This window comes from Bombina bombina, chromosome 6 (genome assembly GCF_027579735.1).
Source record: "Bombina bombina isolate aBomBom1 chromosome 6, aBomBom1.pri, whole genome shotgun sequence".
In the NCBI taxonomy this organism is placed as follows: Eukaryota; Metazoa; Chordata; class Amphibia; order Anura; family Bombinatoridae; genus Bombina; species Bombina bombina.
In genome coordinates, this window is record NC_069504.1 from 991359431 (window position 1) to 991386052 (window position 26622).

Sequence of the window (26622 nt, forward strand, 5' to 3'; positions counted from 1 at the left end):
TTAGCTCTAAGTAGTTATCCGGTCTTAACCCACCCCCTTTGTGATCTTGTTGCTCCATTAGTATGATTGACATCCAATGCAGCCAATTAACATAACAGCTTCCTTTCAAATATATATATAAATATATACCTGTATATATATTTTTTTTAATGTATATGCTTGTGATCTGTGTATTTTAACCTTTGCTATACCAGTAGTTTATCAAGCAAGCACTGCTACTTTAACACAATAAAAAAATATATAACTTTTTTTTTAAGTGCTCCCCACTGCTCCCTAATGCACCCCGGGCCACTGCCCGGTCTGACCGCCCCTAGAAATGGCCCTGCCATTAAGCCCTAAATTCTCAATGAAAGATACTCTACTCAATCAGGTTTCACTTTATTTCTGGATCAAGCTAGATAATGACAGCTTTAAATGAACAGAATTGCTACAGGGCCTAAAGAAGTATTAGGTATTGAGAACATTAATAAAAACCGTGAGAATACGGCAAACCATAATAGAGATAATTATAGTGAAAATGAATTTGTTTTATGACCCCTTAAAGGAACATTCCACATCTTGCTTTTGGGTACAAATTATGGTTTGTCCTATGCCCCTTAGAGGGTCCAAACAGAAAATCTGTACCCTAGGTTTTCAATTTTCTACAGATTACCCAAATCAGCCTTTTGATTTGCAGCATTTGCAGGTTTCTGAATTTGTTTTTGGACTTTCTAGGCCTAGGGAGTGTGAGAAAAGCACAATTTTTATACAAAAGGAAGAGATGTTTAACCCTTTCGTGCCGGGGTTAACGTGTCTACATCGGAACAACTGTTCCAATGTAAACAAATTGAAATCTCGCGATTGTGCATGTGATCACGAGATTTTAATGATGGGATTGCATCAGGGAGGCGTCCCTATGATGCTAGGTACCCCCTCCAGACCGCAATCCCATCAGGGAAGAGCCAGTGGCTTTAGGAAAGCCAAGCGGTTAGGACGTTATATACAATGCCCTATTGGCGTTAAAAGGTTAATCTTGTTTTGAAAACATTTCTATAATGCAATATAACATTTCTATACTTCACACCAGCATTTACAAAGATAAAGTGCATAATATTTTATATAACCCTGACTATTGTATTATTTTATATAACCCTGATTATTATACTATTTTAAATAACTGATTATTGTACTATTTTATATAACCCTGATTATTGTACTATTTTATATAACTGATTATTGTACTATTTTATTTAACCCTGATTATTGTACTATTTTATATAACTGAATATTGTACTATCCTATTATATAAAAGGCCAAGTGTGTTTGTCCAAAGCACAAGGACAAACACACCTGGCCTTTGAGTCCTGCTCCCTACCTAGCTGATCTGCCATCTGCGGCTGAAGTGGGCATGGCTGGGCGTGAGCGGGGGCGTTGTCGATGTGAAGTGGGCGTGGTCGGGTGGGAATGGTCGTGAAGGGGGCATGGTCAAGCACAAAGGGGGCTTGGTCGGGCGCGTTGGGAGATAGAGAGGGGAGAGAGATAGAGAGAGAGGAGGGGGGAGAGAGAGAGGAGAGGGGGAGAGAGAGAGGAGAGGGGGAGAGAGAGAGTAGGAGAGAGAGAGGAGAAGGGGGAGAGAGAGAGGAGAGGGGGGAGAGAGAGAGGAGGGGAGAGAGAGAGTATAGGGGGAGAGAGAGAGGATGGGGAGAGAGAGAGGGGGAGAGAGAGCTCAAAAGAGGGGGGAGAGAGCGCAATAGAGATGGGGGAGAGAGAGAGCTCAAAAGAGAGGGCAATAGAGACCGCAAAAGAGATGGGGGAGAGAGAGAGCAAAAGGGAGGAGAATAGAGAGCGCAAAAGAGATGGGGGGGAGAGAGCAAAAGAGAGGGGGGAGAGAGCGGGCGGGAATGGTTGTGAAGGGGGCATGGCCAAGCATGAAGGGGGCGTGGCTGGGTGCAGTCGTGGGATAGAGAGGGGAGAGAGATAGAGAGGGGGGAGAGATAGAGAGAGAGAAGGGGAGAGAGAGGAAGGGAGAGAGAAGATGGGGGGGAGAGAGGAGAGGGGGGAGAGAGGATAGGGCGGGAGAGAGAGGAGAGAGGGGAGAGAGAGAGAGGAGAGAGGGGGAGAGAGAGAGAGGAGGGGAGAGAGAGAGAGCAGGAGAGAGAGAGGATGGGGGTAGAGAGAGAGGGGGGAGAGAGAGAGCTCAAAAGAGAGGGGGAGAGAGAGCGCAAAAGAGATGGGGGAGAGAGAGCCCAAAAGAGAGGGGGATAGAGAGCGCAAAAGAGATGGGGGAGAGAGCAAAAGAGAGGGGGATAGAGAGCGCAAAAGAGATGGGAGAGAGAGAGCAAAAGAGAGGGGGGAGAGAGCGCAAGGAGAGGGGGGAGAGAGCGCAAAAGAGAGGGGGATAGAGAGAGAGCAAAAGAGGGGGGAGAGAGAGAGCACAAAAGAGAGGGGGAGAGAGAGTGCAAAAGAGATGGGGGAGAGAGCTCAAAAGAGAGGGGGATAGAGAGCGCAAAAGAGATGACGGGGAGAGAGAGAGCAAAAGAGGGGAGAGAGAGAGCAAAAGAGAGGGGGAGAGTGCAAAAGAGAGGGGGGAGAGAGCGCAAAGAGAGGGGAGAGAGAGAGCACAAATGAGGGGAGAGAGAGAGAGCAAGAGAGGGGGAGAGAGAGAGAGCACAAAAGAGAGGGGGGAGAGAGATAGAGAGGGGGAGAGAGAGAGGAGGGGAGAGAGAGAGAGAGAGAGAGAGAGGAGAGGGGGAGAGAGAGTAGGGGGGGGGGAGAGGGGGGAGAGAGAGAGGAGGGGGGAGGGGGAGGGAGAGAGGAGGGGGTAGAGAGAGAGAGGAGGGGGGTGAGAGAGAGGAGGGGGCGAGAGAGACAGGAGGGGGGAGAGAGAGAGGAGGGGGGGGGAGAGGAGGGGAGGAGAGAGAGAGAGGATGGGAAGAAAGAGAGAGAGAGAAGGGGGGAGAGAGAGGAGGGGGGAGAGAGAGAGAGGAGGGGGGAGAGAGAGAGAGGAGGGGGGAGAGAGAGGGAGGAGGGGGGAGATAGAGGAGGGGGGAGAGAGAGAGGAGGGGGGAGAGAGAGAGAGAGAGAGAGAGAGAGAGAGAGGAGGGGGAGAGAGAGAGAGGAGGGGGGAGAGATAGAGGAGGGGGAGAGAGAGGAGGGGGGAGAGAGAGAGGGGGGGAGAGAGAGAGGGGGCGAGAGAGAGAGGAGGAGGGAGAGAGAGAGAGAGGGGAGGGAGAGAGGGAGGAGGGGGGAGAGAGAGAGGGGAGGGAGTGAGAGATGGGGGGAGGGAGAGAGGGAGGAGAAAGAGAGGGGGGAGAGGGGGAGAGAGAGCGCAAAAAAAAATGGGGAGAGAGAGAGCTCAAAAGAGAGGGGGAGAGAGAGCGCAAAAGAGATGGGGAGAGAGAGTGAAAAAGAGATGGGGAGAGAGAGAGCAAAAGAGAGGGGGGAGAGAGCGTGAAGAGAGGGGGGGAGAGAGCGCAAAAGAGAGGGGGAGAGAGCACAGAAGAGAGGGGGGAGAGAGAGAGCGCAAAAGAGAGGGGGGGAGAGAGAGCGCAAAAGAGAGGGGGGGAGAGAGAGAGAGAGAGAGAGCAAAAGAGGGGGAGAGAGAGAGAGCACAAAAGAGAGGGGGGAGAGAGAGCAAAAGAGAGGGGGGAGAGAGAGAGCGCAAAAGAGAGGGGGGAGAGAGAGAGCAAAAGAGGGGAGAGAGAGAGCACGAAAGAGAGGGGGAGAGAGGGGAGAGAGAGAGGGGGAGAGAGAGAGAGAGGAGGGCAGAGAGAGAGGAGAGGGGGGAGAGAAAGAGGGGGGAGAGAGAGAGCTCAAAAGCGAGAGGGAGAGAGAGAGCGCAAAAGAGATGGGGGAGAGAGAGAGCTCAAAAGAGAGGGGGAGAGAGAGAGCGCAAAAGAGATGGGGGAGAGAGAGCTCAAAAGAGAGGGGGAGAGAGAGCGCAAAAGAGATGGGGGAAAGAGAGAGAGCAGAGGGGTAGAGAGAGCGCAAAAGAGATGGGGAGAGAGAGAGCGCAAGGGGTGGGACCGCTGTACTGCAAAAAAATGGCCCGTGTGAATGGGCTTTAGGACTAGTTTTATATAACTTATTATTCTACTATCTTAAATAACTGATTATTGTACTATTTTATAGAACTGATTAATATAATATTTTATATAACTGATTATTGTACTATTTTATATAACCCTGATTATCATACTATTTTTATAACCCTGATTATTGTACTATTTTATATGATCCTGATTATTGTACTATTTTATATAACTGATTAATGTACTTTTTTATATAACTGATTAATATAATATTTTATATAACTGATTATTGTACTATTTTAAATATCCCTGATTATTGTACTATTTTATATAACCCTGAGTATTGTACTATTTTATATAACTGATTATTGAACTATTTTATATAACTGATTATTGTACTATTTTATATATCTGATTATTGTACTATTTATATGAGACCCTGATTATTGTACTATTTTATATAACTGATTATTGTACTATTTTATATGACCCTGATTATTGTACTATTTTATAACCCTGATTATTGTACTATTTTTTATAACTGATTATTGTACTATTTATATGACCCTGATTATTGTACTTTTTTATATAACTGATTATTGTACTATTTTATATGACCCTGATTATTGTACTATTTTATATAACTGATTATTGTGCATTATAAAGCTTGACACTCAGACAATAGTAAATCTCTTCTGCCATGGTCAGGTGGATGAAACTCAATAAAAGTGAATTTCAGCTTTATTGAAAAACAAATGTGTAAATATACAATTTTACATAAAAACTTTATTTTTTCTATTTTGTTAAGACATTTTATTTTTCAACAAATCCCTTCATTTTACTATGTGTTATTCTCCAGCACCACTTCATGTGAGGATGGAGAGCAAATGACAAACAGGTATACAGTATGTACAGTATATATGCTGCAATCACAGAATACATTTGTTCCAGGATTGAAACTGACTCTTTTCTTAACCCATTTGACGGATTTAAATAAACAGTAAATTTAAAAAAAATGGTAAAATAAGGGAATTAAAAAGAAGCTCAAAACACAGCATTTGTTTTTACATTAGAATAAACCCTTTAGTACAGATCAGTAAACTGAATGTTTACATAAGTGGGGGCCTGAGATAATGTCAGATATTTTACATCTTTCTCAAAACCAGTTCTCAGGACTTACTAACAGGACTGGGCATCTGGGTATTATATCAGCACCAGTGATATACTTTAGAGAAACGTCCATCACTGTAATATAACTTATAGAAATAAAATACAATTCAAATCAAGTTTGAATTGTTCTCCAATAAGAGCTCTAGCTACAGCAAAAGTGCCATATGGGGAGAGTGCTGATTGGACAACAATTCAAACCATTTGTTCACAGAAAAATTGACTTTTGAAGTGGATGGCAGAGCACAGGGTATTTGAATTTCATATCTAAATTAAAAAGCGAGTTATAGCGCATCTTTGTTAGAACTGATCAGTTAAACTACATCTAAAATATCACTAACATTCCAGATCTGATTTTAAAAAGGGAAGAGTTTACCATCACCTTAGGCTTACACTTCATGGACAGACTCAATGTGCCTTCAGGTTTCCCAACTGCTGTAAAAATACTAACCCTGCCACATATCTGTGCCTAACTGGTTTCTGCTGAAATGACCAGACAAGGAATTAAAAAACAAAGGACATTTTGCTGACATAATAACTATGAGTAGTTTGTCTACCCCAGCAACAAGTCTTTATTGGCTCCTCTATATAAGGCAAGAGGTGGATGGAGATTGTATATTAAAAACAATTGTTTTTTATCAAACAAGGTGATAATGCATTTAAATTTTTTTATATTATTTTATTGAGGTTTTTAGAACATATAACATGATAATTATTTAGTTACATCAATATTCATTGGACAGGTTGTTCTCAAGTCAAAAAAGTCATGTTATCTGAAAGCAGATATGGTCTAACAAGAGGAACAGAAAAATAATATAAAATAAGACAAAAAACAACAACATTATCATAGTAATCTGCCTCTTAGCTGTAGACAAATGATGCTATTAAAAAGGAAATGGAGATGAAAAGGTATGAACTACTATCAAAATGTAGTAAATTAATTAATATCAGTAATAGTTGATAAAATAGAAGTCTACAAAGAGACTGAGCATACTCATGTGAAACCTCATTTTCTCTAGTAAGTATTCCCCTTAGGTCTTAGATGAACTCTTTTGGACCTAATTACTCTAATGCTATAGTTTAGGGGAAGACTAGCATTTGTAATGTCCACTAATGGGCCTTAGTACACATTTAAGCAAAAACTAGTAATTCTAGCTAAGATGGAATGGGCATTATTGTATTTATGGTGAAAGATATGGAAGTGAGCTGATATTTGTTAGTAAGAGAATTGAGTCATCAATCATGAGATGCCTAATATGGGATGATAATTTGATCCCAACATATGGATCGTTACTGTACTTGGCTTCTGGACTGATTGTCTTTTCCAGCGAAACTCAGTCTGGGATGGTCTCTAGCCATGGAGCCCATATCTCGTTGTATTTGTCCAACCTGTCTTGGGCCTTAAAAGGGTAAAGTTCTATATTTGTAATGCATTTCATAATGGAAATAATCTTAGATAAATGTGGGGTATTAATCCTCCGCCATTCTCTTGTGATGGCTAACTTCGTTGACATGAGGAAGTAAACTAGAAGGGATTTAGAAGAAGTGGCTAAGTCCAGGATTCTCAAATGTAGGAGGCCTATCACTGGTCTAGTGGGTAATTAGTTTTTCAAATTCTTTAGGGTGCTAAAGGGGTTTTATTTTGGGGAAATCCCACCTTATATGTACTATCGAGCCTATTTAGCCACATTCTCTCCAACAGAGAGGGGAGGAATCTCCAAACATCTTACGTAGAGTGGATGGAACTAAATGCCATCTAACTAATATTTTCTAATGGCGTTCCAACATGGTGGCGCAATGTAGAGTCTTCTTGGTGAAGACTATCTTTATGCCAGCTCTTAGTGTCCAGTGTGAAATCTAGGTCCCTTTCCCATGTGTTATGTTGATTTATTCTATGCTGTGGGTGGTTCGAGAAGAGTAACATATAGTGGTATGATAAGGATATTCGGAGCGAGCATCCTGCAAGGCATTTCCATTCCTATGTCATCAGTTCCCTTAAGTCTGCTTTGGGGAAGCCCCATAAAAGCCCCACTAAATGTTTTAAAATGAAGAGAGGGAGGTATTTGATATCTCTCGCACAATTGCGAGAAATGCATCCATTTACTATTTTCATATAGATCTTTAACATAAACCAAATTTGTGCACTGCCAGGTGCCTATATGTGTGTCTGAGAGACAATGGAGAGCTAGCAATGGAGTGAATGGGGGATTTATGGGATGCTACTTCAGTACTATGTCTGAGATGGTCCCAAAACTTTAATGTGCCCAGTATAACTGGGTGATCTATGTTTAATTTCCTCTGATAGTATGAAGGTATCCAAGGTGAGTCTGTCAGTTAAAGTCCTATCGGAATGAATGCTTTTTCTACTTCCTGCCATCTAGGAGTAATTTTGTATATACTCCATCCTGTGGTATGTGATAATCTAGCTGCAGCATGATATATGATGAAATTTGGGAGAGCTAAAGCACCTTCAGTCATTGGTCTTTGTAGCATTGTCTTGAAGTCCTTGGTTTTCATCCACCCCATATGTATATAGTAATCTTGCTCTGTATTTAATTGAGAATAGATCTAGGTACAGTGAGTGGTATGCATCTTAATAAATAGGTTAGTTTAGGGAGAAAAGTCATATTGATGGCTGCTATACGTCCCGTCCAGGAAATTTCAGTAAATTCCCAGGATTCAAGCATTCGTTTGTGATCTGGGATCTTTTCAGTGTAGTTTTTTTTAGCTATTACTATGGGGACATCTGTTCTTAGATAGAATCCCATATGTTTGAGTGCCTGTGAAGACCATTGGAGTTTATAATGGTGCTGAAGTCTGAGTAGATCTGCTAGAAAGATGATATTGTTTAGGGCTTCTGTTTTAAATATATTCATTTTACAATAACTTAGGGAGCCGAAAAATGCAAGAAGATCAAAGACCACTGGTAGGGACATACTTTGTGACGCCAGAAGAAGGTTGATATCATCTGCGAAGTGCACATTTTTGTGGTGGGATTCCCTTAAATGGAAGCCCGAGACGTTGGTATTTAACAGAATTGAATGAGCAATTAGCTCTATCGTTATTGCAAATAGTAGGGGGAGAGGGGCCATCCCTGCCTTTATCCATTTGAAATCCTAAATGGAGCGGATTTTAAACCAATGCCATTTACTCTTGCATGGGTGACGAATATAGGGCCTGCGTGGCTAGGAGAAACTCAGGGGGAAAGTTAACTATTTTTATGGTTTCCCACAGATAGCCCCATCTCACCATGTCAACGTCATTTCCAAGTCTAGTTACAGGGCGAGACGGAGTACACCTCTTCTACCTGATTCTCTTAGTATGTGAAGGATCTGCATGGTATTATCTGACCCCTCCCTGCCTGGGATAAACCCTACATGACCCTGTGTATAATGGATGGGATTATCTAAGATAATTTGCTATGATCTTGAAATATACTTTTATGTCCACATGTATGAACAAGATTGGTCTGTAGCTGCTACAGGCTTGGGGATCCTACCCAGGTTTTAAAATTGTAATTATAGTGGCCTCAAGAAATTCCTTGCTATGTGAGCCTTTGGACATAACTTCGCTGAAAATTTGAAGTAGAATGGGAGATATTGAATTAGTATTCGATTTGTAAAATTGGCCAGTAAAGCCATCTGGACCGGGAGATTACCTGTCGTTAGTTGTTTTATGGCAATCTGAAGTTCCTTACAAGTAATTGGAGATTTTAATGATTGGATCTGTTTTGGCGTTAATTTCGGTAAGTTTAAAGAGCGTAAGTAGGATTGAATAGAAAATAGGGGCTGTTTATCTGTCTCTGGATCATTTTCGAAGTTACAAAGTGACTTATAGTATAGTCAAGCCAATTTCCTTAGGGGAAAATACAGTGTAATTGGATCGTTTTTATTTTGAGCCATTCGGATTCTTAATTTAGTGGCAAGAAGCGTGTTGACCCTGGTTCATTTATAATAGTAGAGCTGTTTAAACTTGTCTAAAGGTCTCTGAACTCTGATATTCAAGAGTGCATATTTGTGAGGAGATCTATGTAATTTGATCATTCAGCATAGTGGAGAAGCTTAATGATAATTTCTCTTCAAGGGAACTTAATTGGCAAGTGAGCTCAGCTAGAGATTTGTTTCGATTTTTGCGCCTCTTTTTTTAATAAAGTGGTCTCTCAAGTAAACTTTAAAATAGGTCCATAGTATTTCTGTAGACATCTGGGCATTGTTATTGAAGCTAAGATATTTAGCAATTATCTCATTTAGTTCAATTTTGTTTATTGGATTAGTTAGCAGCCAGTCATTGAGTCTCCAATGGTATTCTGGTGGTCTAGATAGCGTAAGACCAATGGATCATTTCTAACATTTTCCATCTCACCAGTATACTAATTTATTACAAGACTGCAGAATAATATTGTAATTATGCGTTTACTGTCCTTTTAACGGTTAATATTGTGTTTTTCCCACTGAGCACAGGAAACCCTAGACACACAATAGTGTATGCAGTCATTTGTTATCTGCCCTTCATTGGCCACAGCAGAGGACATAAGGTAAACCAGAAGTTTCAGCCCTTTTGGTGATTATTTTTTTTTTAAATTGCAGTGATGTTGTATACTTAAAATATCAAGTTAAAGGTCCCTTTAAGGACATACACTGAAGGTCATGGTCTTAGACAGGTGACACAAGAATGAATAAGATGATTCTGTAATAGTACAAAGATAATCCCAGCGCCCACTATACCTTATTTGCCCAGGTGGGTGATACCTAGCTTTTACCTAGATAGAGAGATATGTGGAAAAGGATTTCCTAGGCGCCAAACTTATGAGGCTAAGGTAATACAAAGGTTTATTAAAACATAGGGTACAATATGTTGAATAAAATACAATGTTAAATAAATACAATGTTAAAAATACAATGTTAAAATTAGCATGGATCCACGCTTATACAATTTGATAAAAAATAAAAAATAAGAAAATAAGCAACTGTTACGGCTTGCACAATTATAATCAGGAGTCACAACATTACTATTGTGTGTGCTGCAAAGTGAAATAATGCAATCCTTGGAATGTGCAAGAATTAATAAAATGAATGACAAATACAGCAATCAAAATGTGTCCAAACGTGTGGATAATATCCAATTGTATTCAAGTTCAAAACCAAAAAAAGTCTGAAAATAGAATAATCCAAAAAAATCAAAAACTGAAATCCAAGAGGAATCCGCTGAGGTGCTCCTAAAAATGTGTGTCCAAAAAGTGATAGTGTTGTTGCAGATGTTTGCGCTAGTGTCCAATAGAAAAAAAAAAAAAATAATAATAATAAAAATAAATGGATGTTGACAGTATCCAATAGAAAAAATAATTGGTTGTGAAGTTTCCCTTAGAAATAGTGTTACCAGCCTGGGTAGGCAGATGTGGTAAAGAAAAAGTGCAAATGGGAAAATATAGTGCAACAAAAAAGATAATAAAAACTGTGAGAAGCAAAAACCTGTGAAGAGAAAGATAAAATACAATGTGTAGAAAGTTTACAATTTGTTCCTCCAACTGAAATAAGGCTTACCAGTGCTGTCTACGCGTTTCGGCCCTCTCTAGGCCTTTATCAAGACTGGTGTTTACTAAATACTGATGGCCTTGTATACGGATTGTGAGATTACAACCGGAAATGCTTTGCATTGACCATTTCCGGTTTGACGGAATTTTATATATTCAAATAATGAATAATAAAGCCTATTTTCTATAGTAGTTGGTAGATTGAACAGTATTTTATTACTGTCACTACTTAGAGAGCCTTTGATTCCAATCTGACACGTTTCTATGAGTTCTCCGTGTATCTATGACGTCACTTCCGGGTGGGGATTTAAGATACGGGATTGTATGATAGTGTATAACATATATCGGTATATTAGTTTAGGTCAGTTACTTTTATCATTTGTTATTTTGACTGACTAATAATATATGGACTTATTTTGAAGTTGAATTATGCCGATTTCTTTTACCAATTTATAACCCATTTTTCGATCGCCCTGATTGGACGTGACGTCAGAGCTTTGATCGAATCATTAGTAGGCTAGACTGCAGTGTTATTCATTGGCGCAAAATTAATATCACCCTCAGACTGATCTATGGTGTATTCAGTATATGTAAATTACTATACACCTGGTGGATAATATACTAGATGTCTTCACGGGGAATTAGAGCACAGAAAACTGCGGGACAAGTGTGGTTTCTTATTTATTTCAAAGATGTGTAATATATAAATCCCAAATTAAGATCGAAGAGCTGATTTGTGGATAATATACTAGATGTCTCCAAGGGGAATTAGAGCACAGAGTACTGCGGGACAAGTGTAAATTTATTTTTGTTTCGAAGATGTTTAATATATAAATCACAAATCAAGATTGAGGAGCTGGTTTGTCTATATGAGGCACTATATGTTTATGAAATAATGTTTCTTACTCTTTCTATTATATATGGTCATCCTTACGATAACAATATAATAAAATTATATGATAAAAAACTCATGCCTTGGTATACATTATTAAAAAATTGGTTATTGATTTTCTTATGGATGGGGATATATATTCAAAGATACAAAAAATGCAAAAAATGATATCACTTAAGGTATGTTCCTTAATTTATATCCATATAGTTTTCAATACATATTGAAAACTGCCTTCAAATCCAGTAGAGATTTACAAAAAGGAATATTCCGAAGGGACAGTTGGTAAGAATTAAGAAAAATTGTTCGACAGAGGAAAAATGGAACCAGCAAGCTAACATCATCAAAGCCAAGTTCCTAGAGAGAGGATATCATGAAAGCCTATTGGAACAGAAAACTGAAGAAGTCAACAACATCAACAGAAATGAACTTTTGAAATATAAAGATAAAACACAGCGGATAGATGATGACTCTTTTAATGTATTAATGATTACAGAATATAGCGAAAATAAGAGCATCATCGAGAAAATATTTAAAAAACACTGGTCAATCCTGAAAGATGATGACCTGATTGGTGAAAAACTACCAGCAAGACCAAAATTCGTCTACAGGAAAACTAAGAACCTACAAAGTAGACTTGCCCCCAGCATAGAAAAAAAGAAGAAGCTGGGTATTAAGTCTACATTTGGAAAAGAGGTGAAAGGTTTCTTCCCCTGCGTGTCTTGTAAGGCATGCAAATGTGGTATTAAATCTACCACATTTAACAGTTTCAACACCAAAGAAAAATATAAAGTAAATGAGTTAATTAGATGCCAAGACAGTGGAGTGATCTATATGTTACAGTGTTCGTGCGGTTTACAATATGTGGGCCAGACGTCAAGGATCCTAAAAGAGAGGATACGCGAACACCTACGACTCATTGAAAAACTGAACACAGACATTTTACAACCAAACACAAGGGAAATATAAAGGACATACAGAAGGTCCGAAAAGACTGGAGAGGCGGCAACTATATAAAGAAATTGCTTACCGCCGAATCAAAGTGGATTTTCAACTTGGACTGCCTCCACCCTAAGGGGCTAAATAACAAGGAAGACCTTTCTCACCTATTTGACATGACTTAACACTTTATGTATCTCTACTAGTGATCCTCTCTCCTCTAGGTACTTGTCCTCATTGCTGATCCTCTCCCATTTAGATATTTATTTTCACACAGAATGAAGCAGAGAAGTTTCTATAACCAAGCTGAAGAAAAGAAACTATAAATATCTGCTTATATAAAATGTCTAAAATTAGTATGATTTGACATAACCCTACTCTTGAACCTCCTTCTCCAAGGTACTGGTCTCCATATAAAATCCAACCACAAATAGAAGAGCTACTATCACTTCTTCCTATTAAGGTCCAATGATGATCCAACTAGGTAGATAATACAAAAAACAAACTAGTAGCACCTTACAGATAAAATAACCTTCATGAACAGAAACAACTCTTACAGAATTAAGATCCAACTTAACCCTAATCAAGCTCTCCACGTATGGGGAGAAACACTCCAACTATCTTCCCCTAAGGCCACTAGGCCATGCACCAGGAATCAGGCTTCTTTCCAGTTATTTGATCAATCCTCGGTCCCTGATAATAGGTTATAAATATCTTAGTACTTAGCTAGATCATTCATATTATGCCATGACACTGGCATTTAATAATCCATTTATTTGACATATCTCTGACATTTTTCGTATACAGACATATAGGACAATTGTCCCTCGAACACACTCCCTTAAAAATCAGCTTATTGATATCAATCGCATTCAGTGAATTATAATTTGAGTTGTACATAACACGAATAAGGATCCGGTCTATAAGCATATTTCGTTCATTTAGCCTCAGCTTGTGATTACTTGTCTCAGATAAGGATAACTATGAGTGTGTTAGCCATGTAATATGCCCACACTAATCAGTGACTCTATCCAGAACCTAGAGCTAAGAGTGACATAAAAAGGATGTATACACACAACATTATTAGATATCAGTTTTTTATAATTCGTTACAACAGATTATTCTCATAACGCAAATAGAATCAGTCAGGTACCACTGTTATACCTTTGAACACCATACTAAACACCATCATCGTGAGCTCTAACAAAGAGATTATCATATGACAATAACCCACAATAGACGATGACTCGAACACTTCACAAATCTAAAAGGAATATTTTCCAGATCAATTACAATCTATCTCCCTTCTTTTTCTATATGATTACCTATAGAATTATACTAGATTATCATATAGATACTGATATTACATCGGGATATAAATTAAGGAACATACCTTAAGTGATATCATTTTTTGCATTTTTTGTATCTTTGAATATATATCCCCATCCATAAGAAAATCAATAACCAATTTTTTAATAATGTATACCAAGGCATGAGTTTTTTATTATATAATTTTATTATATTGTTATCGTAAGGATGACCATATATAATAGAAAGAGTAAGAAACATTATTTCATAAACATATAGTGTCTCATATAGACAAACCAGCTCCTCAATCTTGATTTGTGATTTATATATTAAACATCTTCGAAACAAATATAAATTTACACTTGTCCCGCAGTACTCTGTGCTCTAATTCCCCTTGGAGACATCTAGTATATTATCCACAAATCAGCTCTTCGATCTTAATTTGGGATTTATATATTACACATCTTTGAAATAAATAAGAAACCACACTTGTCCCGCAGTTTTCTGTGCTCTAATTCCCCGTGAAGACATCTAGTATATTATCCACCAGGTGTATAGTAATTTACATATACTGAATACACCATAGATCAGTCTGAGGGTGATATTAATTTTGCGCCAATGAATAACACTGCAGTCTAGCCTACTAATGATTCGATCAAAGCTCTGATGTCACGTCCAATCAGGGCGATCGAAAAATGGGTTATAAATTGGTAAAAGAAATCGGCATAATTCAACTTCAAAATAAGTCCATATATTATTAGTCAGTCAAAATAACAAATGATAAAAGTAACTGACCTAAACTAATATACCGATATATGTTATACACTATCATACAATCCCGTATCTTAAATCCCCACCCGGAAGTGACGTCATAGATACACGGAGAACTCATAGAAACGTGTCAGATTGGAATCAAAGGCTCTCTAAGTAGTGACAGTAATAAAATACTGTTCAATCTACCAACTACTATAGAAAATAGGCTTTATTATTCATTATTTGAATATATAAAATTTCGTCAAACCGGAAATGGTCAATGCAAAGCATTTCCGGTTGTAATCTCACAATCCGTATATAAGGCCATCAGTATTTAGTAAACACCAGTCTTGATAAAGTCCTAGAGAGGGCCGAAACGCATAGACAGCACTGGTAAGCCTTATTTCAGTTGGAGGAACAAATTGTAAACTTTCTACACATTGTATTTTATCTTTCTCTTCACAGGTTTTTGCTTCTCACAGTTTTTATTATCTTTTTTGTTGCACTATATTTTCCCATTTGCACTTTTTCTTTACCACATCTGCCTACCCAGGCTGGTAACACTATTTCTAAGGGAAACTTCACAACCAATTATTTTTTCTATTGGATACTGTCAACATCCATTTATTTTTATTATTTATTTTTTATTATTTTTTCTATTGGACACTAGCGCAAACATCTGCAACAACACTATCACTTTTTGGACACACATTTTTAGGAGCACCTCAGCGGATTCCTCTTGGATTTCAGTTTTTGATTTTTTTGGATTATTCTATTTTCAGACTTTTTTTGGTTTTGAACACAATTGGATATTATCCACACGTTTGGACACATTTTGATTGCTGAATTTGTCATTCATTTTATTAATTCTTGCACATTCCAAGGATTGTATTATTTCACTTTGCAGCAAACACAATAGTAATGTTGTGACTCCTGATTATAATTGTGCAAGCCGTAACAGTCGCTTATTTTTTATTTTTTATCAAATTGTATAAGCGTGGATCCATGCTAATTTTAACATTGTATTTTATTCAACATATTGTACCCTATGTTTTAATAAACCTTTGTATTACCTTAGCCTCATAAGTTTCGTGCCTAGGAAATCCTTTTCCACTTAAGATGATTCTGTGTCAGGAATCAGACGAGAAGTGCAAAAATAAATCACACCTTTATTAACAGCAAAAAAATAAGACTTCAAATAAGCCAGGAATCAAAACCAGAGCTGGTAGATGAGCCGAATCAGGAGCCAAAGCGAGTAGTTAGATGAGCTGGAATCAGGAGAAAAGCAGAGTCAGGAACAAGCCAGGGATCAGGAAACAAGAGGGATGTCAGACAGCCAGGTAATACACAGGAGCTCTCACAATCAGGTCTGAGACAATGCAAGGGCAAAGCATACTGAACAGAAACCTTTAAATAATAGTTGATGACATCACATTTCTGAAACTGCATCCTGTCTTACACAGATTATGTACACCAGTCTGGCCATAAAAGGAAGTGCAGGAAATGAGCAGTATCACAGTATGCACTAGAGTCAGCAAGAGGAGTAAAATGGCTGCCAGCAGCACATGGCAAACAGGAGCAGAATGTCAGTTTTTTTCCCCTGCTTTGAGTGTAACAATATTAGAATATAGCTAGTTTGTTGCAGCGAGTATGATGATTCTCTCTTACTGGGTCGCAACATCAGGTTTACGACATGTGTGTTTTGTATGATAGGGAGTGTTTTGTATGTGTAATGTGAGATATTGTGTGTATGTTGTATGAGAGGGTGCATTGTGTACTGTATGTACAATTTGAGAGTGTATTTGTGTTGTATGAAAGTGCTTTATCATCCTCCAATGCAAGGGGAGGGTGTGTTAGATTGCAGAAACAAAATCTCTCCTTATTCCCAGCCCTGTGTATGTGATGTGTCATATCAAATGCTCATAGCAGGTACAAAGAGTTTTTTTGAAGGAGCAGATTCTTCCCTTTCAAATGCTGCGTTTAAATCTCCCCACCCCCAAAGAATATATATTAAAGGATTACTTTGTTATAAATTTTTAAGCCAATCAACATATTAAAGTTAATAAACATTAATTAAAACCTACTGACCTATATTTTCTCCAAAACGAAGTTTCATAACGTTATAAAAGTTATATCTTATTTGCCGATGATGTCACGTTATCCTGCCCACTATTTTTGGCACTATGTGTTCAAAATACTTAAACCAATGAAATTGTGTTTATTTGCATCTCATTATCTACCTATACGTTCCCAATACGTATGCGTTTAAATGCGGCTCTAATGCACATGCGCAATATGACCTGTTGAAGACGAAGTTGCACAAACTTTTTAAAGCGCCATTTTGAAACCTAGGTATTGTAAACAGATTGGTACAGAGCAAAGGACACCCACGGAGTGGGTTTGGAAAACAATTAAATTTGCAGACAAGATTTCTGATATACGGTAGAGATATTTTAATGAAATGCTATTGATAAAAAGTGTATTTGGGGTAGTTTGTTAGTAACAGGCATAGAAAATATTTACTTACAGTGTCCCTTTAACACAATCCTTCAGTCAGAATATTGATTTGACTGAGGTTTCTTTTTTTAACAGAACACTTGCCTCCCAACTAATCCACAGCCACCAAGGAGTTTAAAAACAAAACATGTAACTGCCCTGTTTTAAAATAAGGGACCTCTAATTTGCTGGTTATGTCCATTGTAATAGTTATCACCTAATTAAACTATGCATCAGGGTGCACAGCCCCCTCGAACACATGCATTCTATATAGGGGGGGTTGAATTTCTACATACCCACCTCTCAAAAGGATTTGCCTCTTGCCCTTCTAAGAAGCAATTTATTGCCTTAATACAAAAAAAAGGACACCCCCCCCCCCCAACAACCCCATATATAGTGACTAAATGCATTCCCCTTTTGTGAGGGAAAACATACCTAGGTAGTCTCCATGACAACAGTTGGCCACCTTATCGAACTATAGGCATAACTCCAATTCAAGAGTGTAGTTTGAAACTTTTATTCACCTCCACATGCTAAGGTTACAGAGTTCTCAAATGGTGCTCATGTCTATAATCACCGCTCCTTTTGATCATGCATTAATTTAAAATGATGTAAAACACTGATTCTCAAACCCCAGGGGGGGGTAAATAGACTACTCAAATTAAGACAACAGGAAACCTTTAGGCTAATAACGTGTCAGCAGCCAAGAGGGCTAAATATAGAAATTGATTTACAAGCATTTCTGTAACTAAAATGGACTTAATACTAAATTGTAGTTCATATAAGGGGTTGAATTTAATGCTTACAACATTTAGAGTTAATATGCATGCAACACTAAGAATGATTGTAATTTGTGCAATATGCATATGCAAAGCATCTTGTTCTAAAGATTTTTATGTCTCCTGATGGTAAACATACATTGTGATTATTCATTACAACTATATTTAGTTAATGACACTTTGTTGATGCTTGTTCCATGCTCCTGATATATCTTCTACCTATGAATAAATCTTAACAGAAATCAGATGGGACGGACTTTTTTTCTCCTTTATCTAGGAAATCATTTTAGGCTTCCAGTACTCTTGAGAAAGTACCGTTGATTGGAACTAAATGCGTAGAGAATTACTGGAACTCTTGTCCCTGTGAAGCTTCCATAGGTCCTCACGCATTGGAGGATTATATTGAGTAGAACCGAGGGCATTTTTTTAGCTCTGCAATGAGACACTGTGAAGCAGCGGTGATTAGATGTGTGCACCATTGTTGAACTCATCTTTTATGGATCGTAACCCTTTCCGGCCCTTTAAATATTTAATTGGCGTGGACGGCAGGTCTTTGTGCCAATATTTTTGAATTGCACAGCTAAATAGCAAGTCACCGCAAGATGTCACCATTTAGCTGTGACATTCAAAAGCAGCGAAGTCTGAATATAGCCGACATTTGAGCACATGCGTTAAATACCTTTGGATATATTCTGACAAAAGGACCACAAAGGGTTAAGGACTGTTTTAATCTTGTCAGTAGCCACATTAACGTTTAGAAGCAAATAAGTTAAATGACACTTGAATGAGTTGCACTTCTTTTTGTATTTTAAATTATATTCGTGGGGCACCTGGAATGAACCGTATGAGGAGCAGCAGCCGCCTTTGAGACATTCATTTTTACATCAGTCTTCAAACCCATTAAGGACTCTAACTAAAACCACTGGGGTAGATATTAAACTCTGTATGTAACTTGATTTTTAAAAACAAAAAGTTTATTGACACCACATTGATGAATGAGCTCTCATTGTATTGTAATATAATTTTATAGATCTGTATTTTAGAATTTACAGCAGCGCCACTTAGTGTTACACACTTGTCTGAACTATAGGCATAACACAAGCAAGTTGTGTAATAGTAAATCTGCCCCCTCTGTTGCTGTTAACTACAGTCTTTTTAAAGAAGAGCATACTCTTTCAAAGTAGTTCTCCTATGTTCATATACTGTAGCTGCCAAGTGATTTAGACATTGTTTCTTTGTAGAGGGGTGGTTTTGGCAACGCTAAACACCCATAGGTTTATTTATGATAAGCCGATGGCTTGGTAGCTTTAAAAAGGGACACAGAAACCAAAATTTTCTCCTTTCATGATTCAGATAGAAAGTTGCTTAAAATGTAATGATCTAATATACTCCTATTATAAAATTTTCTTCATTCTCTTGGTATCTTTATTTGAAATGCAATAATGTAAGTTTAGATGCCAGCCCACTTTTGGTGAACAACCTGGGTTGTCCTTGGTGGATAAATGTATCCACCAATATATATAAGTGCTATCCAGAGTTCTGAACCAAGAAAGCTGATGCCTTACTTTGCAAATAATAAAATATATATATATATATATATATATATACACACACACACACACACAATTTCCAGCTCAGCCCTCCAAGTGTCAACCGCCTGGGTGCAGAAATAAGCAATATAAATAATCCAGTCAAATGCACTTTCAGGTCTTTTCAATGGGTTCTTTAATGGAACGTTTTCGGGGTTCACAAGCTGATGAAGGGGTTGTGAACCCCGAAAACGTTCCATTAAAGAACCCATTGAAAAGACCTGAGTGCATTTGACTGGAATATAAATATATATATATATATATATATATATATATAAATTTGCATGCTCTAAATCACGAAAAAAAGTTTTAATTGCGGCACACAAAAAGCCTATTTTAATTTAACTATACACTCTAGAAGCCACTGTTGCAACAGTGGTGGCTAAACCTGAAATTAATCTTTTGTACTAGCAATGTGCAAGTTTTTGCTTAACCCTTACTTTTGTAGGTTTAAAGAAATCAAGACATGATGATATTTGTAGAAAACTATTTATTTATACTTGTTCACTTTTTGTGGTGCGAATCCTCTTGTAATTCCAGACACCTATAACAAAAACGATGGACAGAACACCTCCGGTAACTGCTGTGCCTCTGGCCCAGGCTAAAGGTTTGTAACCAGAATCACCTGTAGGAATAAGCCATAGTTGGGTCTAATGTTAGAATTATCATTTTTACATATTGTCCAAGATGCACTTACAATTGCTTTATGCAGTGAATAATTCAGTAGCGTAGAGTGCAATTCTGATTAGTATTACCTGGTGCCTCAGCCTTCACCATGCTAGCACTGGCAAAGTAAATTGGTCCCTCAGATGTGACTATGGTCATGGTGTCCTCCACAGGTACCATTCTCCCTGAATTAGGAATATAAATGAAGGGATAAAGTAAATGTAAGTCTTTAATTGCATTAGCTAGTAAAGAAGGGTTCTAGAGGTCTTACGCCTTCTTGATGAACAAGTTCTTCTGCAGGAATCAAAGTTAGATGGAACACATACAGAGGCACTGCAGTGGAAGTAGACCTGGGGAGGAAAGAATGTTACCATACTAAAACTAGATGAGGAAGTGCAGGGAAATTGGCCTTCACAGAAGCATTTATAGTGGAATATACCAAGTTAATCAATAAAATTTAATTTTACAAAGGACAAGTTTTAAATGTGGTAGTTTTTCCCCCCACTACATTTAAAAAGCAATCTGACCATACAAACTCAAGCAAAGTTACCAATCCTCCAAGAGAAAGCTGGGTTCTTTCATCCACAAATGTGAAAGTGCTGATGGAAAAGCGTTGGTAATGTGTTGGGTAAGTTTGTGATGCAGCAACTGGAATCAGCTGTGTAAGATAATTGTCTCCAGTGAAAGGACAACTGAGGGAGGGGGGGGGGAAAAAAAAAAAAAAAAAAGTCATAATCTTAAAACCTTAGTTAGCTTGATAAAGTATAGAAAGTTTCCAATACTACCTTTTCTCCAGGACAGGCCACAGTGGCTGCTGGTAGGAATCAGTAGATTGGGTGGCCCAGCAGTCATTTAGTACCAACACCAGGTTAGGGTCTGTTCTCCTCAGAATCCTGACCTCCAGGTAGACTGGCTCTCTCAGAACCTTTACAACAGGGTAGTCTCCATCAACATAATATCCGGTATAGAATACATCTAGATAATGAAAATAGTGATAAAGGTGCTCTTATGACAAAGGCTAGCAAGCTTGGATTGGCTAGATTTAGAATTGAGTTACCTTGAGCTATCCTCATCTCCAGTGAAAGAGGTCCAGTGGTGGAGACAGGAGGTGGTGGCGGCAGGGTGACAACATCTACTTTTAGTAGTACAGCACTGGTTCTGGAATAGCTGCAGCGAACAGTCAGCCTAGAAAAGCAAAGTATATAAGGTGCTTCTGAAGGTAGCTAATTCTACCCTTATATTACATTATAATTTTAAAGTGCATCTGAAATTGGATGCTCATCACCCAGCAGGTCCAATCCCATCTTACTTCATTGTACTGTCTCTAGTGATTGATGCCCCTTGCCAGTTCCTTACATCTCTTGTTGCTTCAAAGAAGTTTTCATAAATCTGACTAACATCTGTCTGTTAGGGAAGAAAGGTCAGGTTTGGAAGAACTGCAAAACTATGAAATAAGCTCCTGGAAAGGGACAAACCCCTCAATACTTGTGAGGTATTAGAATCTAATGATAGCAAAGCAGTTTTATTTACTAAATGCAGTTCAGGTCTATATAGCCAAGAATTGTTTTACCCATGCCTCTATTTACCATATGGCCACTTCCACAGGACAAAGGAAACTGGAAGACAGCAAAGAGGTTGTTCCTGGTGATTTGCAACCCACTGCAAGTAGCCGTGTTCACAGACAGCACATTTACAGAGTCCAGTATTAATGGAGGGACTGTCACATCCTTAGCGAGGGCAACTATAACCTGGTTATCAGCTGTACATTGTGCAGTCACTGGAGAGAAGAAAAATTATAATTAACACCTTTAACCTTACCAGTCATAACTTGGTGAGAAGATTAGTACCTCATGAAATAAATTACAAATAAACAATTTAATGTAATGTCACCTTTATACAGAAGAGGGTGTGGGGGAGCAAGTTTGCTGGTAACTCACCTTTGTTTCCATAGTAACAGGAAATACTAGGATCCAAAGGAGTGAAGCAGCACCCAAGGCTTTCACAGAGGTCTCTGGATACTGGGGCATTGGCACAGGACACCCTGTCCCCTCTGGCAATGGCAGCACAAACATCTGGGCTGGGAGCATCCATAGCTTTAAGAGACCAGAACACTCAAGTCAGTAGCAAGGAAAATGGTGCAAGGGTTCTGGCTTTTGAATACTTTCCTACTCTTGGCTGTAAAGTCAGTGAGCTAGAAATGGAAGATTAACCCATATGCCCTTGTCTTAAAATATTAAAGTAAATTGTAAGTACAGCTGACTTTCTGCACGTACTCCAACAGTTTAAAGAGGCACAGTCAACACCAAAATAGTTTATTAAAAAGACAGAATGCTTTTACTATGTATTCCCCAGCTTTACGCAACCAGTTATATTATACACTTTATAACATGTAAACCTTTACGTTTCTGCCTGATTACAGGCCACTACAGACAGCCTCTCCTCACATGCTTTTTATTAGCTTCTAGTTCATGTGGGCCAGATACATCCACAGGCGTGATCACAATGTTGATGACTGCACTAATTGACTAAAACGCAAGTCAATAAATAAAAATAACCACCTGATCAGGGGGCCTGTCAAGAGGCTTAGATACCAAAAGGTAATTACAGAGGTTAAGAGTATATTAATATAACCCTTACTGGCTGTGCAGACCTGGGGAATGGGTAATAGAGGTATTTTCTATCTTTTTAAACCATAACAATTTTAAAGTTGACTGTTCCTTTAAATGTAAAACAGATTGTGTTTAAAAAAAAAAAAAATCATTTTTTGTGCAAGTGAGCACTTCAAAATTTCACAATGTCTGCTTCCTTGTTTAGCTGTGGGCTAGACAAAAAAAAAAAGTTTTGGGTCACATGGTTTTGCAGCAGAAATCCTATATTGATCATTGGCAATAAACTGAATGGAGCTATTTTATATAGCGTCTCCTAGCAAAGCTTCAAAAAAAAAAAAAACAAAAAAAAAAAAAAAAAACCCACACACACAACCACTTTACTCTTATGTCCTGTTGAGGCCACCTCTTTGAGAGGCTGGGACAGGAAGGCAAAAGGACACTGGATCATGAAATTTTATTTGGATTAGACTGTCTCTTTATTTCTGCAGATAGGGCATGCAATTTTAAACCACTTTCCAATTTACTTTTACCACCAAGTTTCTTTGTTCACTTGGTATTCTTCTAAACCTAGGTAGGCTCACATGCTAATATGTAAGCCCTTGAAGGCTGCCTCCTATCTCAGTGCATTTTGAAGGGTCACAGCTAATTCATGTGTGCCATATAGACAACTGCTCAGTCCTGCGGAGTTACACATTTTAGCCAATCAGTGCTGACTCATAAATGTCAGTCAAAAGACTGAAAGGGAGCACTCTGCAGAGGCAAAAAGCATCAATATAACTGTTGGTTATGCAAACATAGAATGGATAAAGGGGTTATCTACCTATTTAAACATAGGTTCTGGAGTAGACTGTCCTTACCTTACTACCTTGTCGCGTAATACCTTACTAGACCATGTCCCTATAGAAAAAGGTTAAAACTCATTGAAATAAGCAATGTGATTTTATAATCCATAGTGAGTTTACCTGGTAAGACTGGACATTTAAGCTCCTTTTTATGGTGCTGAATCTCTCCATCAAGTAGGGCTTCTTTCAGAAGAATGGTCATTAAATAGGTGTCTTCCTGTGAGTGTAGAAATCACATTGTAGTGAATGAACAAAGTTACACTAGTATAGGAAGTGCCAGACAATTTACTAATTCTACTAAATAGTGGCTCTAGAAATGTTAAACATCTGATCATGTTTAGAGGATCTATTTTGATTATTTTTAGATGTCAAACAAGATACATATATCCTGTATTTGCCTAATAAACATAACCCAATGACACTTAAGGGACCAGTTTATATTCCATCAAATTCAGACCTGTGTGATAACTTGAAAGAAAGATACACAGGTCCATTTAAGGAGGTATCACATGGTTTACTCAGAACTAAAACAGCAATAGCTCATTTGCCAGTCTACACATGGTTCAGAATAAGTCTTTACAGCTGTCCCAAACCAAGAAATGCTCTTTACCTGCTCAGTCACATAACAGCCATCATAAGCAGCACCAACAACCACAGAGCCATCTGGTTCCTGTCCAACCCAGGTGCCACACTCTGAGCTATTGTGTAGATAGTGAGACTTTCCTTGGTTATCTATGAAAGAAGATCACCATTTACCTTTCAAGTAAACTGCATCAATAAGTCTGGGTATGGTTCATAGCAATTTGTACCATTAAAAATTATATACACACAAAATCAGCTATTCAAACACCACCCCCGAAACAAATGTGTTTTTTTGTATATGAAATGGATCATATAGCCCATCTTTAAGTGTTTTTGTAACAAAAAAAACCACACAAACAAAAACATTAAAATTTCATAAAGATCAGTTTTGAACAGAAGCAATTTTATAATACACATGTACTAGCAAAATGGCTTCTAATAAGAACTGTAGTTCAAAAGGAGCACTGAACACAAATTTTATTTTTCATGATTTAAATAGAGCATATTTCTAATTTACTCATATTTTTCTTCATTCTCTTGCCATCTTTATTTGAAAAGCAAGAATGTAAATTTAGAAAGCGGCTCATTTTTGGTTCACAATCTGGGTTGTCCTTGCCGATTGGTGGATAAATGCTGTCCAGGGTACTGAACCAAAATTGGCTGGCTCCTTAGCTTAGATGCCTTCTTTTCCAAATAAAAATAGTAAGAGAACAAAGAAAAAATGATAATAGGAGTAAATTAGAAAGTTGCATGCTCTATCTGAAACATGAAAGGAAAATATTAGGTTTAGTATCCCTTTAAGTATGCTTCATGCACCAGCATTTTAAATATGCACCTTTAGGCTCTCTGAGCGAGTGCTATGTACCAACTGGTAAACTCAATTTGTTAATTGCTGATAAGATACAAGCCCCACTGATGCTCTGAGAAGCTGCAGTATTTAACATGCTGGTGCACTGAGAATATCTAGCTATGCTTCACATGCACAGAAAGGGTTACACAAAGACAGTGATAACTTAATAGAAACATTTTTGCCTGTACAAGTATATTGCAAAATGTGTTACTATATGAAGATGACTGTAACATCCCTTAATCATTGGCATTTGTTTTCTGCAAGGAGCTAAACTACTTTGTTGAAGTTGGATACAAATTACTACAATTAAACAACCTGCAGCATTCTAGTTCAACAAAAGCCTTAAAGTGACAGGAAACCCAAAAACTATTTCATGATACAGATAGAAGGAAAATCCCATAAGATATGAAAAGTCTTCAAAACAAAGTTTTAGTGGTATCGGCACCATTGCGTTTCCTGATCCACATACATGAGATGTGGTTACTGTTACCATCTACTCCCAAGCTAGATTTACTCACCTAGTACTATCAGGGAAAAAGCAGTAACATTATCCAGTGAAGGAAGAGAAAATTGGAGGCTGGTCAAACCACAACGCAGCTGTGAAGATTCCTCCAAAACAAAATCTCCTTCACAAACCAAGCATTGTAACTTACAGCTCAGAAGCAAACCTAGAACCCACAGCACAACAGAGAAACCCATCTTGATGTGATTAGAGAATGTTCTCCCCAGCCAGAGATCAGACTTTTATCCCATGAGCAACACCTGATGGGGAGGAGACTGGATTAATACCACTCAGATTTAGCACAGACTATTTGAATTGTCAGTTAACGAGCTATTCTCTGTAAACGTTTAACCCTTAAGCAACAAGGGAAGGTTCAATTCTACTTTCAAGATTGAAAGGCCATTTAACATGTAGTTTACAGTGATGGACGTTTCTCTAAAGTATATCACTGGTGCTGATATAATACCCAGATGCCCAGTCCTGTTAGTAAGTCCTGAGAACTGGTTTTGAGAAAGATGTAAAATATCTGACATTATCTCAGGCCTCCACTTATGTAAACATTCAGTTTACTGATCTGTTCTAAAGCGTTTATTCTAATGTAAAAACAAATGCTGTGTTTTGAGCTTCTTTTTAATTCCCTTATTTTACCATTTTTTTAAATTTACTGTTTATTTAAATCTGTCAAGGAAAGGAGTCAGTTTCACTCCTGGAACAAATGTATTCTGTGATTGCAGCATATATACTGTACATACTGTATACCTGTTTGTCATTCGCTCTCCATCCTCACATGAAGTAGTGCTGGAGAATAACACATAGTAAAATGAAGGGATTTGTTGAAAAATAAAATGTCTTAACAAAATAGAAAAAATAAAGTTTTTATGTAAAATTGTATATTTACACATTTGTTTTTCAATAAAGCTGGAATTCACTTTTATTGAGTTTCATCCACCTGACCATAGCAGAAGAGATTTACTATTGTCTGAGTGTCAAGCTTTATAATGCACAATAATCAGTTATATAAAATAGTACAATAATCAGTTATATAAAATAGTACAATAATCAGTTATATAAAATAGTACAATAATCAGTTATATAAATAGTACAATAATCA

General features: G+C 38.0%; 1 protein-coding gene across 1 annotated transcript; it reads right to left on the bottom strand.

Annotated features, from left to right (window-relative positions):
• Window positions 1-19954: 19954 nt before the first annotated feature.
• LOC128664845 (zona pellucida sperm-binding protein 4-like) lies at window positions 19955-25708 on the bottom strand. The gene is made up of 12 exons (XM_053719647.1): window positions 25528-25708; window positions 24188-24309; window positions 23698-23794; window positions 22064-22219; window positions 21713-21903; window positions 21436-21530; window positions 21184-21311; window positions 20912-21101; window positions 20677-20818; window positions 20398-20476; window positions 20216-20311; window positions 19955-20085 (listed from the first exon to the last, which is right to left on the bottom strand). The coding sequence occupies exons 1-12, from the start codon at window positions 25706-25708 to the stop codon at window positions 19955-19957; spliced, it is 1608 nt and encodes a 535-aa protein (XP_053575622.1).
• Between the last annotated feature and the right edge of the window lie 914 nt (window positions 25709-26622).

Bases quoted from the DNA above. Each gene is read 5' to 3' on its own strand.
- LOC128664845 (XM_053719647.1), bottom strand. From the start codon at position 25,708: ATGGGTTTCTCTGTTGTGCTGTGGGTTCTAGGTTTGCTTCTGAGCTGT. The intron at 21,531-21,712 runs GTAAATAGAGGC...CTTCCCTAACAG, and splicing joins CCTGTGGAAGTGGCCATATG to ACAGATGTTAGTCAGATTTA. The intron at 20,086-20,215 runs GTAATACTAATC...TTATTCCTACAG, and splicing joins GGTGAAGGCTGAGGCACCAG to GTGATTCTGGTTACAAACCT.